A 15,165-nucleotide genomic window follows, 5' to 3' on the forward strand; every position below is an offset into this window, starting at 1 on the left:
CAAGCCTTTGTGAACAGCCCCTCCCCAGCTTTCATGTAGCCCCTACAGGTACTGGAAGGTCACTATAAGGTCTCCTTGGAGCCTTGTCTTCTCCAGGCTGAACAAGCCCAACTTGTCCTCGCCAACAAGCCTTGGTGCTCCCGCTCTCTGATCATCTTTGTAGTGTTCCTCTGGACCTGTTCCAACAGCTCCATAAACCTGTTTGGGTGAATCAAAACATGGCAAGTGGAGGTGATCACTTGCTTCAAAAGCATTCATCTGATCTGAAACAAAACCCTAGAGGAGGCCTAAGAAGCAAGCAGTGTTGTGGTAAATTGTATAGTCTGAACGGAGATCATTTTGGTGCAGGAAATGCAATGATCAGGAGCAGCTGGGTTTTGGTTTTGCCTTCCTCACAGACAACAGGGAAGGAGCTTGCCAATTACTCTACTCCGCTTGTCTTTCAGGTACAGGGACTACCGGGACCCTCCTCACGCCTCAGTGCCCTATGGTTACACGCTGCAGTTCTGGCATGTCTTAGCAGCACGGTTGGCTTTCATTATTGTATTTGAGGTCAGTGAATATTTAGATGGCAAATGTGTTTATTTCTCTATTTTAACAAAGACAACAAAATGAAACAAATTTCCCTTTGAAGCTTTTTCATTGGGCTGATCTATGATGGCAGCTGTTGAAATTTTCATGTCAGTTTCCATTATTTTTATTTTTATTGTGCTTTGTAATCTCAGATCTGATTTCTGAGCAGTCACAGGTATTTAGCCCTTAAGAAAAAGGGGAATGCAGAACTTTGAAAGTTATAACAGTGACTTGCAAAGAGGGGAAGTAAATGAAGCTTTTATTTACTTACTGAGTTTTGGCATTCACATCCTGGCTAGGCTGGGAAGCCATATGTTGGCTAATGTGTGAGGAAGAGGTGAAGGAACATGACAAAAACAGATGAAATCTGAACAACTGAAAAATAAAGATAGGTTAGTTACAGTGTTTACACATCTAGGTTCTTTCTCTATTTTATTTTTAATTCTTTTCATTTCCCTTGAATGATTAGTGTCACAAGCATGATAATGATGTTCATGATGAAAAGGATTTGCTATCTTTGCCAGTGTTCAAATATTAGTACTTATTGTCAGTGTCTCAGAAAAGAAAAACCAGAGAAGATAATACCAACTTCCCTTGACTGGTATTCCCATGCTGATTTTGAGAAAGAGAGACAGGAAAGTAAATAAAGAGGATGAAGTCATCTACAAAACAAAATGCAGCTCTGAAGGCCTGGATTTCAGGTGCCTGAATATCCCTGCTAGAAACCAGGGACTCAGCATCTCTCCAGCAGAAGCAATTTGAAATGCCTTTTACACTGTGAAGAAACCAAATGGGAACTAAATTATTTTTAAAAACTCTTTACTTAATCCTCCACTCAGAAATCATTGCAACAGGGCCTCCAACACAGATATGAAAGCTGTAATCACCATGAATTATTTGCATAATGTATAAGGACATACTTCATTTCTGACTCACTGTACTGTGTAAATTCATTCTGAACTGAGGTTTCAAAGTGCCTCTTTGGATCACAAAACACAGAAGCATTTGAATTAGAGGAAAGGTAAAGGGGAAGCATTTTCTGGATTGTTTCTTGCATAGTGATGTCCTGGTGGCTCAGCAGAAGCCCAAAGTCTGCAGTGAATTCCCCCTGATTGTCATTTTCACTGTTTCCCAGACGAAGAGGGAATATGGCAGTGCAGGCTGGGCTCTTCTTCATCTATGCTGGACTAACTCACTAGAGATTGGTCCTAAGGAGACCCGCAATTCAGTCCTCTCTGCAACACTCATTGAAACATTAAGAGAAAGAAAGATTTGATAGAGGCCTGCTGGGCTTGATCTCTTCTTTGTTCCATGAGCTGTCAGTACAGAGAGTCAGAGTATCTGTCTCCAAAAAAGGACTACAAGAATGGCCTTAGCAGGCCAGCCTAAGCAGTTATAAGACTGAAGAGAGCCTGGCTTCTTGATACACACTTGGTATAAAGGCTGCACAGCATAAGGGCAAAGATAACTGAAGGAAGAAAAAGTAGCCCTGCTCAAGTCTCAGTGCCCAGCCGAATTTGTGACCTGCTATGGAGTAGCTTTTTGTGTCTGCCCAATACTTGCACAAGAGATTTGACTTCACTTTGCCTCAACCAAAGATATAGGCTGGCTCATAACTGTTTCCTTCAACAGGAGTTGTTCTGTTTATTGGCACTGCAAACTATGTCCTTAACTACACCTATGAAATAAAAAAGGTAATTGCAGCAGGAGCCATGACTGTCTTTCTCTGAGGAAAATACTAAGGGGCGTATCATGACTGCTACAGCACTTACAGTAAAAGATTACACTAAGAGATTAAGTGATTCAAGGCAGATTGTTTCATAAATTAGGTAACTACCTAAATGCAGACACCTTTTTGGCACTGTGGTTGTGATTACTTTTGCTATCTTGACCTCCATCAAAACCAAACGAAAGTATTTCCTATCACTGCAAAAGAAATTATTTGTCCAGGCTAAACTGACAGAAGAAGCTTTTTCCACTTTTTTAGGTCTAGAAAAAAACACAGCAGTTAAAGTATTGTGGGTTTATTTCTCATGAGGGAAGAATACATGGGAAAACATGTTACGTTCTCTTTTCGTTGGTATTCAAAGGAAGGGTTGTGCTTGGGGAAGAAGAAATACTTTTATTTCTCCAATCTTGAATGAATTTACTTTCTCAGATGGAGGATTTTTGAGTTTCTCTGCTCCTCCTCTCAAGCGGAGTAAGTAAATCTCCAAACAGCATCTTTGATCAAGCAACAAAGGACACTCAAGCAATCCTCCCCCATCACACACAAGCCTTGCTGTGGCATGCCTAAAACATGAGGGATAAAGAATCAGTTACCTTACATTTGATTGTGATGTTTAGTAAATGGCAATACCTCTTTGGATAAGAGACGTGGTATAGGAAAAATTGGTTTTCATTGGTTCTGATAATGATGCAAATGCTTTCTGGCAACAGGAAAGTAATATATCATTTAACCCTCCTCTTCCTGCAGAGCAATCCCTAGTACCAAACAACCTTACAGCAAATTATGACCTCAGGGTTTTGAACACACGGGTCACACAACAGTTTTGAGGCCTTATTTGAACCCCTCTGCTGATAACCTTTGCTGCAACCTGTACTCCAGTGACTTTGGCTGGAGTTTTTGTGGGAAAAAGTGTTCCTAGTCTGGTTTCTTCAAATATAGTAATGGATATAGTTCTATCATTGTATCTTTTTGTGAATTGGAAGGAGAAGGCTTTCATAAGATATGGAAAGTACTTCTTTTCTTCTAAGACTTTCACTTTTCATCCTTTTTATTTTTTTTCACAGCACCTTGTCTTCTGCATAAAGCACCTGATTTCCTACTTAATCCCAGATCTCCCAAAAGATCTGAGAGATAGAATGAGGAGAGAAAAGTATTTGATTCAGGAAATGATGTATGAAGCTGAACTAGAACGTCTGCAGAAAGAGAGGAAGGAAAGGAAGAAGAACGGAAAATCTTATCACAATGAGTGGCCATGATGGGGTGAGGAAGAAACTGTTTAAAAGAAGATAGGAATTTTGTTAATAGAATTTTCCTGCTTTTCTGCAGCAGAGAGTGCACTAAAAGGAATAGTCAGTTGATGTTTTGTGCACTTAGCACATGTGCGACTGTGTTTAATAGGGTGCATATTGTCATAAGCCTTTTGAAATTAGAGGTTGTGCAAGGCTTAGCCTTCTCCAGAGCTAATGGCAGCATGAGCAGATCAGACCAATGCTTAAGTCTCTGCATTCTTCCCAGGAAGCTCCCAGGCCCTGACTTCAATTCAAGGCCCTGAACTTCAAAGCGGTTACCTATCTCACAGTGCTTTACAGAACTCAGTGATCTTATGGCTCCTCATGCCCACGCTGCTACTTCTTAACCAGTGACTGCATGTTAGCAACATGGCAGTTCTTGTCCATGAGTGCAGCCACCACCTGCAGCACGTGCATGGCAACCTTGCCCTCTTCCACGGTGGACTAAACTGTGTTAGCCTGCATTTATCACGAGTACTCTTGGAGTACATTGTGCATTGGAGTATCTATTACTCCAATGTTACTGAAGTGTATTTCAGGATGAGATGCTTCTTCATGATTCCTATCAACTGGTCTAACAAGGCTAAAACATTTAGGTGTGCAGGAATACTGACAGATAGACAAGCATCTAAATGGGGCCAGAAATATCTAACCGTTGGGTCATTTATTCGGAAGTGATAGTGTGAAAAGCTGGTAAAAAATGTTAAAGATTTGAACAGTGCCTTTTCAGCTATAGGACTGTCTGGAGTCTGAAGGAAACAAATAAGGCTACGACATCTTTCCCAGAACTGCCTGTGTATTTATATTGCAAGAACATATTGAGGCCTTGTCAGGAATGAGGGTGTGTGATACACATAAAAGATAACAGACTGTGTCTTAAAGACCTATCTGCATAGGTAAAACAAAAAACAAGATAAACAAGGTCAGCAGAGCAAAAGAACACAGTCATCCAGAATCTCTGCACTTAGAACATTTTCTTTATTCATCCTTCCATTGACTATGAAGGGGTGGAGAAGAAAAATGAAACAACAGACTGGAGTATGAAATAGCTTGGAATCCTTCATGCAGATCAATTCTACACAGGCTGAAGAATTAGATTTGGGCAAAATGAGCCACTTACTATATCCTTTTGCAAATTATTTAGTATTAAGAAATAAAAATAATCCCAGATCATTAACCCAAAATAGTGGAGTTGTAGAACTGAAGACTGCAGAAATGTTGGATGGAGCAACATGAATCAAAATGCTGAGTGTTGTGAAAGCTCTACCACCTCTTACCTCAAAGGGATAACACTGCAGTTCTTGCAGAACATGCATGGCATAATCACCCACAAAATGAAGAAGAAAGTTTTAAAGCCAAGACTGTAAGAAGCCAAGTGGAAGCAAGCACATGTCCTAGTGAGGATACAACTAGATGCAAAGTGGACCAGTTCCATTTGCTTAGCCCATTTCCAAATACCTGGAGATCTGTGAAAACTATAGTTCTCTCAGAAACCTTAAGGAATTGTGACCTTGCTAGTCTGAAGAAATTTAAGAGGGAGGAAAACTCAGCAAGTTGTTTCTACCTGTTCTCCTGGAAAACAATTGATAGAAAGGCTAAAATTTGCCCTTCTGGACAGACCACGCAATGCAAGACATTATGGATGGATGATGCAAGCGCCACATCAGGACCACTTGCACCAAGACCCCATATCGCCAAATTAGATCTATTCATTTCTTTCTGCTGCATGGCAAAACTCTGCAGTTTCCTTGGTGGAGGTTGGGGGGTAGGTTTTAATGAAAAGTAATATGGCTTGAGGAAGGAGAGGGGTGGAAGAAAATGTGTGCATCCCTCATCTCTGTCGCCACTGCCTGACTACACTTTGCTTCCTTGCAGCAAGGAACCTCCTCCAGTAGTGACCCATCATCCTACACAGAAAGGATAAAAGGCACAGCAGCCCCCAATTATCAGGTGCTCCTGGCCCAGGCCTGAAGGTCCCATGAAGCAACATAAGGAATTTCAGGATTAATCTGTTTCTATTGACTCAGTGCCCAAGCGAATGGGGAATACAGCTAGTGGTTGTGGGGTGTATTCCTGCCTGACAAGGAAATGAACATGTTCATCTTTCCTTCAACTTACAGCAGCTGTGGATACAACCCACGCAGGCAGTTGAGAAATGGAATATTTCTGTGCGTGTAAATAGGAGATGGAGATTAGGCAATGTCATCCTCTGACACACACATGCCAGATGGGTTAGTATTTACCATCCACCACACACAGTTGTATACGGCACTTGCAAACTGGGGACTTGGTCAGGATCACTGTGCAAAATCACGTTCAGACCAAATTCACATAAGCAGTTGTATTTGTTTGCATATCCTCTGCTTAATATCTAAACCAATAGATGAAAAGAGGTTAGAAACTGTTTGCTAAGTGGTAAAGTGAGGCATGAGTCACGCATAAAATCAGTGTCACCCATATGAGTGTGAACCTTTGCAAACTCCTGCAGTAAGATATAGTTTCGTCGATGTAGATTTCAACAACTTCTGAGAACTGAAACCTAGTAGAATATAAGCTGAGTTCCACTCGAGGAACCACTGCAATATAATGTGCCAAAACAAATAAAATGCAGCAGAAATACAGCAGATAATTGATTTGGAGACTAGTTGTCAACATAGCTACATTGTGTTGAATTTTCATGACAATACCTTGCTAGAAGTTGTGACTCGTTCTGCTCTAAATGAGAACATGACTTGTCTGCTTACCAAGCTTATGCTGAGCAAGATACTGAAATGGGCTCTGACCTCCTGGGCAGATCCTAAATACATTTCTGTTGCTAAATGTTGACCAGTCAGCATACCAAGGTTTCATGTGCTGCTGGTCTGCAGAATAGATATCAAAGTCCTTCAAAGCTATATAGCAGAATACTCAGGAAAGAGGACGCCCTTTTGTTTAGTTTGTTAATTAGGAAATATAAATTACATGTTAATAATAATAAATGGAATTTTAATGGATTCTAGACAGCAAATTTCTGACATTCCCTTCTTTCTGCTCTGATACTGGATTTTGTTTAAACCTCCAGGTGACTGTCCTATATGTTGTTTACTTATTCCAGCTCCACAAAAGCACTACCTTCAAGGGAATGAGAAAAAATGCAACTTCAATGCATGCCACAGACATTTTATATAGCAAGCAGGACAGCACACATCAAAGGATTTACTGTGAAATCATCCTGAAATCAGCATAGGATTGATCTCCATGATCTCTTGGCAGCAGCATGTACTTCATGAGCAGTTACACGCCAGTTTTTAAAACCATGGAAAATAATTGTATATTGGGACTGTTTTTCAGCCTGTTTGCTACGTTTTTTGCATTCTGTCCCATGCTGGTTTTACAGATCTTAGCATAAAAGATGTAAATGCACAACCTGGATACTTTGACAAAAGTAAAAGCCTAGGTATATAACATCACCTGTTTTCAAGCCACCAAATACTACAACAGAAACCCTGTTTACAAATCAGTTCTTTTTTATTTTCTTTCTGAGGGGACTTACGTTGTTTACCATATATATATAATATATATAAAGTACATAGAGAGATTGTTTATTTGTAAATAGAAAAATCCTATGAAGAAAAATGGCAAGTTTTCACACTTTAAAAAAATCATCAACATAAAGCCATGTTTAATGCTTGTATAATGTGACGCAATAAACTTTAAAATAAATTATGCATATGAAATATTTTCTCTTTGGCATTCATGAGTTATTCTATATTTACCTTATTTGTTTAGAAAGCAAACAGAGCAGTCAGGTAGAAGCAAATCTAAATGCAGAACAAAAAAGGCCCAAAATCTCTCACTACTTTCTCTCTGTGGATCCTTTGTGTAATCACATAATAAAACATCCTTCCCATTGTTTTTTTAGTTCTTTAACATGCCTGTTTGTTTGTCTCTTAACCCTGCCATATGCTGTATGTAATTTGGACAGTGTAGAGTGTTCCCACTCCCATATAATTAATGGGCTTTGGGCATTCTGCATCTCTTTGTCAGATGAGCTTTTAGCAGGGAGAGAAGAAGGAACAGGGTGCAGGAGTGTGATAGAGACAAAAGAATTAACTCACTGCTTTTACACAAACAAGGCCCTTGCTGAGAGTCCAGCTAGAAGAGAACACTATATAATCCTAGAGAAAATATTATACAAAATCAATTGCTTTAATTATTGATGCTAATTAAAATAAGAAGCATATAGGAAAAAAGTAGAGCAGAAAGAGTCACTTCTGTTTCTGCAGCGATCACAGGAGTCTAGTTAGCAAGAAATGGGGTAGTTGCCAGGGTCACCTGCAAAGCTTAGGAATGTTTGTCAATAAATCTCTTAGTGCAAGACACTCTCCCCAGTGAAAACACATCTTGACTTTGCGATTGTGGACCAAGAGATAACACCTGGACCAAACTTTCACTTCATGCCAAAATTAGAGTTAAATGGCTGCTCAGTGCTCAAATAGTGATCTCAAGTGAAGGTAAGTTAGTATTTTACCTGTTTTCTCTGTTTTAAACAACTATGTGAATTCAAAGCACTGAGAAAAAAAACTCTTTGGTGCTACATTTTTTCTTAACTATGATAACTGAGAAGATCAGTCTTCACAAACAAAACAGGTAGACATCACAGGTCATCCAAGACAGTTTAAGGACATTATCAGTTACGGTGCAAACAGTGATCTTGGTGCAGAATGGTGCATTGAAGGTGACGCTGATGCTGTTTAACACAGTAGCGCTCAGACTCCCTCCTGAGCACTCAGACAGGACTTCAGCATTTGTGTTGGGAGGGCTGTAGCCAAACCATCAGGCATACGGGTCAAGAGCTTGTTACAGGCTTCTGTTCTCTCTACCCACGGCTTGCTTTGTGCCGCTGAGCACAGGTACATGGAGGCACATCTGTCCACTTTATTTCAGCATTCTGCAGCAGAGTGGAGATTACTGTACTTACCCTTTTTCAGATCTATGAGCTGAAAATATGTGGTAAGTACCAGTTATTACACTCTAAGGCTCTGCTACTATTCTGTAGCAGAAAATGCAGCATCTGTTTCTCGGACATGAAAAACACATGGCTTGATCAGCACTTCTTTTCTGGGGCTTCAGAAGCATAGCCAGCTTGTTCACTCAGTGGACTGATTGTCTCAGAGTGACTTGGATAGTCCCAGAAAAGAGGCCCCTGTCCCGAATACCAGCAGACTTTATTCAGGATGCTATTAATTGTCTCAGAACTTAGATATAGAGACATAATACATAACTCATGGGATCTATCCTGCTCACTCACAGCCCTTCCCTTCTGTTCCTTGGAACTCACTTCTGTTCCTTGGAACTCGCTATTTATTCATAGTGTTTTCTGATTCTGTCATTTCATCTTATGCATTAGATCATGAAGCACCCCCTGTCACAGTGGCTTGGAATAAATTGATTTACGTGTTAAAGGGCCCAGGTCAAAGTAGATAAACTAGCACTTTGTCACATTCCAATTTACAGCAGCTTAGCACCTGGCACAAGAGCAGCAGTAACTTTTAGAAAGCATTTAAGACACGCAGTCAATGTTTCATTTGATTTGCAAGGATGACTGCTTTATAAGCTTCACAGCTCGAATTTCCTGCAATGGCATCTATTTTCCAGCTTGATTCTGCTCCTGCAGAGGAGTTTTAAACATCCATGTATAGCCATAGCAAAAAGTCTGCAGTACGAAAACAACACAGTGGATCAGAATCTGTTACCCGTTGCACTAGAAAGGACACAGGATAAGAAAACAATGGGGGTTATCAATAACAGTAAAGGGCATGCTCTGGAGTGGACGTGCTGTTCAGTTTCTCTTGGCAGCCCAGTCAGAGGATGTTCCATCCCATGTCCTGAAGCCTTGGAGAAGCCTTCATCAAAGGACATTCTCTGAGATCCTTTTCCCACCCAGGGGGATATGCAGTGGATTCTCGTGCCTGCCAAAACACATGATGTCTTTCTCTGCAGGGCTGCTCTCAATCACACCATCCCCCATCCTGTATTGAAACGATGGATGGCCCCAGCCCAGGTGTAGGACCTTACACTTGGCCTTACTGAACCTCATGAAGTTCTCAGAAGCCCACTTCTCCAGCTTGTCTAGGTCCTCTGGATGACATCCCATCCTAACGGTGTGACAACTGCACCACTCAGCTTGGTGTCATCTGCAAACTTGATTAGGGTGCACTCAATCTCAATGTCTATATCACTGATGAAGATATTAAACAGGACTGGTCCCAGTATGGACCCCTGAGGGACACCACTTGTCACGGATCTCCATCTGGACTTCAAGCCATTGACCACTACCCACTGAATATGACCATCCAACCAATTTCTTATCCACTGAACAGTTCACCTATCAAATCCATCTCTCCCCAAGTTAGAGAGAAGGATGTTGTGGGGAACTGTGTCAAATGCTGCACAGAAGTCCAAACAGATCACATCCGTTCCATGATCTTCCCAGGCACAGAGGTGAGGCTGACAGGTCAGTAGTTCCCAGGGTCACCTTTCCTACTTTTTAAAAATGGGCACAATGTTACCCTTCTTCCAGTCACCAGGGATTTCTGATTGCCATGACTTTTCAAATATCATGGAGAGTGGCTTGGCAACTACATTGGCCAATTCCCTTAGGACTCTAGGATTCATCTCATCAGGTCCCATAGACTTATATATGTTAAGGTTCCTCAGGTCGTCACAAACCTGATTGTCGTCTACAGTGGGAGGGGGTTTACCCCCTTGCTCACCATCTTGTTGTTCCATGACCGAGGAGGGGTGAGGAGAGCGGGCATCAGTGAAGACAGAGGAAAAAAAGTTAAGTACCTCAGCCTTCTCTTCCTCTTTTGATATGAGGTCTCCATTTTCAACGTCAATGGGGGGACGTTCTCTTTAACCTTCTTTTTCTGATTCATGTACCTGTAGAAGCCCTTCTTGTTAGTCTTCACTTCCCTTGCCAAACTCAACTCCAGTTGCTCCTTGGCCTTCCTGACCTCATCCCTACACAACCAGGCAGCGTCCCTATACACTTCCCAGGTTGAAGTAGAAGACTACTGTCATTCTGCTAGTTGGCATTGAATAAAAAGCCCAAACGGTTCATTTCCTTCATGAGGACCAGCTCTGTAAGGGCAAGACAGGGCAGAAGAGTGAGACAGAGTGTCTCACTGACTCTTGCTTCCAACCACCACCGAAGACATTCTTGTAGATTCCAGCAGTGAGGACAGAGGAGGAGATGCAGGTAACCGGGCAACAAGTGGCTCAATAAAAACAAACATATATGACAAAACCAGCAAAATAACTAAGCCTTCAGGATCGGTTCTGCAAAGGAACTTGATGGCACTAAATACACCTCCTGTACTAAAAAAGACCCACTGTTTCTTGCAATCTGATAAGGTCCCACAGTTCTAACCTCTTCATACTTTCAATGCCTTAAAAGAAAAAAACACAAACCAGAAAAATGGCTATGCCTGGGGGAATAGTGCTTCTCACAGAAAAAAAAGTGTACTCTAACCACTGAGATTAAAAACAGATCTTTTCCAAGATGATCAAGAATATCAGGCAAATATTTCAAATAGAAACATTGAAACATTGCCTTAAGCCATGTCACCAAGTCTCAGAGAGAGAGGGGGAGAGGGAGAGGAAGTGCAAGAAAGACCTGATTCCTTTCTTCACCAGTGTCAAGGTCATGCAAGGGTGACACTGCCCCAAAGCTCAGCAGACACCTGCCCATGACCCCAGCAGGGCTGGTAACCCAGTAACGGAATGTCAACAGTGAACACAACCGTCTTTGTGGGCTGATGTGGCCTCATCATATATGAAGGCCATTGACTTTATTTTCATTGTTTGCAACATCCATTTCAAAGCTGCTGAAAGCAGGGTTGTCAGTTCCTTCACCTGCCACTGTGTTGTCACTTCCTTCAGCTGCCACGGTAAATGGTTTCCAGTTCAACCCTTCCACTTTCTCTGTCTGACAAAGAAAAGACAAAAGGCATGCTGTGAAGTGAAAGGAATAGTTTTCCTGTCTTTGACCTACACGCAAGTAGAGTCAGACTTGACATACAGGATGCTTTGCAGGAAAACACACGTTGACTGTTGACAGAGCATAAGCAGTTATTCATTGCAGCAGCTGATATTTTTCTAGGGGCACAGAAAGTTTCCTATTGCATAAGGTACTAGTTGTACAAAATGTCCTTGTCACATAAAATGTTCTTGTTCTGCGAAGTGTCTGAGGTATTTTTGAGTGTGCAAAGTTCTAATTGCTGTTTCCATGTCTGTCACCACCAGGTCCCTGAGCTATTGACTCCCAGCCCTTGGTCCTTGCCCCATCTCTGACATGAAAAATGGATTAACACACACCATTGCTGAGTGATTGGTGGGTACCATCTCTGGGAAGCCTAATGAGATGCTGAGCTCTTCAAGCACAGGAAGTTGCTCAGTTGCCCCTGACTGGTTTTCTCAACAACTTTCTGCATTAGTTGTGATGCCAACAACTTGTTATCCAGCTCCTGGCTGTATAACCAGGCAGACACTTGTTTCTGACTCTAGGCATAAGAAAGTATGGCTGCGGATATCAGCTTCCATGTGGGTGTATTTTTCTTTTAAAAAAGGAGTTATTTCCCAGATAGCAAAAACCCTTGTCAGCCTGTTAAACACAGTGAATGACAATAACTTGGTCTCCAGTCCTGACATCAGCAAACAGCATTACGATAGCATTGTAAAAGTCCCCTTCCCACATTGGTGTTCATATCCAGAAGCTGAAACACATGAAATCACACTAAAAGGAGTTGTCATCATGGAGGAAAAACATTTTGCAAACTGGACCATCTCAAAGACAATATCATTGCCTAAACTGCAGCACTCAAAGAGCACTGAACAAAGCTGATCTTCAATGTTGAGCATCCTGGTGATGCTGATTGAAAAGTGATCTGTAGTCTATTAAAAACAAGCAAACAAACAAAAAAATACCAAATTTCCCCTACATTCTCCCTTGTAAAGGATGTTATTACCCAACAATATCTCCCCTTTTCTTTTATCTTAGAGATGGAGCTAGGAAACAGATACACTGACTAGAAATGTTTTCTCTTAAACAGTAGGCAAAGTTGCAAAAAAATTCCAGACTTTAGAGAACATATGTTTAAGAACAAATGAAGCTTTGCTGAGTCAAAAGCGTGCCTTGGGCCAGCTTCCAAGAGACTGGTAAGGGACTATTTTGGCAGAAATACGGAGAACAACTGCTCCTTGTCTCAGCTGAAGCTCCGTTGTTCTCTGAAATCAAGCTGTGGCCAAACATAGCTTCCCTACCTACGTTGTGTTCTGCCACTGCCTTAAAGCAGTCAGTCACACCAGGCAGCATCAGATGCTATTAATCCTGGTGGGAAAAAATAAGCCAGGGACTGTTTGCCTTTGTCCCCAGGAGGAAAGATTGATTTAAATCAGAGTTGCATAATTAAACTTACTGTCTCAGATTTAATCCATGAGAAGTTGGACAGGAAATCTTCCTTGGTCAGCAGGAATTTACAGTCTGTTTTCTGCTTTAGTCCTCCTGCAAATTGGGCAGATTGAAATTAGCCAGGTTTCCACGTGCAAGTGATATGTCAGAGGCCAGCTATGGGCACCAGGCCAGGTGAGCAGGACAGTTAGGCAGCAAAAGCAGTCAAGCAATTACAGGCCTTAGGGATCATTTCTTTACAACAATATATACTCTGCAACATCTTAAAATATAAAATGTTCCTCAAGGTCTATTTGAAATGTCTTAGCCATTTCCCAGAGCTTCCTACATCCACCTTCAATTTCTGTACTGTGTAAAAAAACACTGAGACATTCATCAGAAAAGAATAAACTCCATACAGTGATCTCTAGGACCATCCACCTGGTCCAGGAGCTGCGGTACCAAATGCTGTCTTGAAGCCTGAGCCTCAACCCTCAGCATCTTGTCAGCAAGACTTCTCTCTTCAGAGCCACCATCAATACTTATAGTGAGTTATTTAAGTGCAGGCCTAAGGTGGAGGGATAAGAGTAAATGGGATCTTTCGGCATTTTTAAGGCACGGAAGATTAACTATTCTTGTGGGGGAATGTGTGTGGGAAAGAAAGGAGATGCAGGTGCTGAGAATTAGCTCCAATTTGCATCTAAGGCTTAAATGGGATCTTATGCCACAAAAAGGATAGTGTGGTTGGTTCAAGTCTTTTGAGTGTTTGTTTCTTAGGGTGAGGAATTCTCATCTGGTTTTATTGAGTTGTCCAGTTTTTATGCTTTGTCTTATGGCCCATGGATGACCTGATTCCAACCTAGTAAGAGGCAAAATTTGTTTACAAGTATCACTAGAGCAATACGGACAAAGGGAGGACCAAACCCTCTAAAAACTCGCAAGTAAATGAACATGGTCAAGCATAACTTGTGCTTAGTAGTTGCAGGGCCCAGAGAAGCTAATGGAAGCAAATTTGTCTGCTGAGTTTGGAGTTTCCTAGTCCTAAAGTAGGTCAGACTCATAGGTGTGACATAGAATCATAGAATCACCAGGTTGGAAAGGACCCACTGGATCATCGAGTCCAACCATTCCTAACACTCCCTTAAACCATGTCCCTAAGCATTTCATCAACCCGTTCCTTAAACACCTTCAGGGAAGGTGACTCGACCACCTCCCTGTGCTATTCCAGTGCCCGATGACTCCTTCTGTGAAGAATTTTTTTCTGATATCCAGCCTGAACCTCCCCTGGTGGAACTTCAGGACATTTCCCCTTGTCCTGTCCTCTGTCACTTGGGAGAAGAGGCCAGCTCCCTCCTCTCCACAACCTCCTTTCATGTAGTTGTAGAGAGCAATATGGTCACCCCTCAGCCTCCTCTTCTCCAGGCTAAACAACCCCAGCTCTCTCAGCCGCTCCTCATAAGACTTGTTCTCCAGCCCCCTCACCAGCTTCGTTGCTCTTCTCTGGACACACTCCAGAGCCTCAACATCCTTGGGGTGAGGGGCCCAGAACTGAGATCTGAAAATCACTGACATCTAAAAGCCTCAAAGATGAGGGCTGTCATAGGAACCTGTCGGGTGTACTGGAGAATGCCATGAGAGCAGCTGCTTTTGCACTATTTCTGCTGTGCTTGAGGTGGATGAGAGGTGCACTTTGCATTTCACTGAGATGCAAGAGAAGTGAGGCTGTGGATTGGAACCGAAGTCCCTGCTCTTAACTCGGGGCTGCTGCTTTTGCCTCTTGCGCAAATAGTACAGGGAAAAGTGAGAAAGAAGCTAACATAGCCATGCATAGGGTCTGCAGCTCCTAGGTACATGCTTGGGAAACATGGTGAAAAGCATACACTAAACAGGTGCAGACAATAAGCTGGAGTGCTCTGAACTCACTCAAAGTATAACTGCTTTTTTCATCTAGAAGCATGGGTGTACCTCCTTGCTTGGAGTTGTTGCCATGTTCAGGGACAACCCTTAAACCCTCAGCCCCTCCTGGCATCTAATAAAACAGGAAAGACAGATGACTTATATGGGGAGGTCTGCCCCTCAGGTTAAAAAACTGCTGAAGCTTCTTTCTCCTTAAGAACTTGAAGCAACCTTTGTTGTGAGCA

The 15,165-nt window shown here is 42.0% G+C and overlaps 2 protein-coding genes across 12 annotated transcripts in view; one reads left to right on the plus strand and one right to left on the minus strand.

The window, feature by feature from the left end:
• Positions 1-10,898, plus strand: part of ANO4 (anoctamin 4) — a 213,775-nt gene extending 202,877 nt beyond the window's left edge. For 6 of the 10 annotated variants that reach the window (XM_054073539.1, XM_054073520.1, XM_054073548.1 and 3 more), the window contains 2 exons: positions 447-552; positions 3,367-10,898. In XM_054073539.1, coding sequence (XP_053929514.1) covers positions 447-552; positions 3,367-3,558 — 298 coding nt within the window. In that variant the 3' untranslated portion in view covers positions 3,559-10,898. The remainder of the gene's footprint in view (positions 1-446; positions 553-3,366) is intronic. The other 4 variants (XM_054073573.1, XM_054073564.1, XM_054073578.1 and 1 more) reach the window with 1 other exon arrangement.
• A 501-nt stretch (positions 10,899-11,399) lies between these two features.
• Positions 11,400-15,165, minus strand: part of SLC5A8 (solute carrier family 5 member 8) — a 28,093-nt gene continuing 24,327 nt past the window's right edge. The window contains exons 14-15 of one of the 2 annotated variants that reach the window (XM_054073596.1): positions 13,053-13,138; positions 11,400-11,563 (exon numbers count right to left, since the gene is read on the minus strand). In XM_054073596.1, the coding sequence (XP_053929571.1) occupies positions 11,405-11,563; positions 13,053-13,138 (245 nt within the window). In that variant the 3' untranslated portion in view covers positions 11,400-11,404. The other variant, XM_054073604.1, reaches the window with a different exon arrangement.

This window comes from Cuculus canorus, chromosome 1 (assembly GCF_017976375.1).
Source record: "Cuculus canorus isolate bCucCan1 chromosome 1, bCucCan1.pri, whole genome shotgun sequence".
NCBI classification, from domain to species: domain Eukaryota; kingdom Metazoa; phylum Chordata; class Aves; order Cuculiformes; family Cuculidae; genus Cuculus; species Cuculus canorus.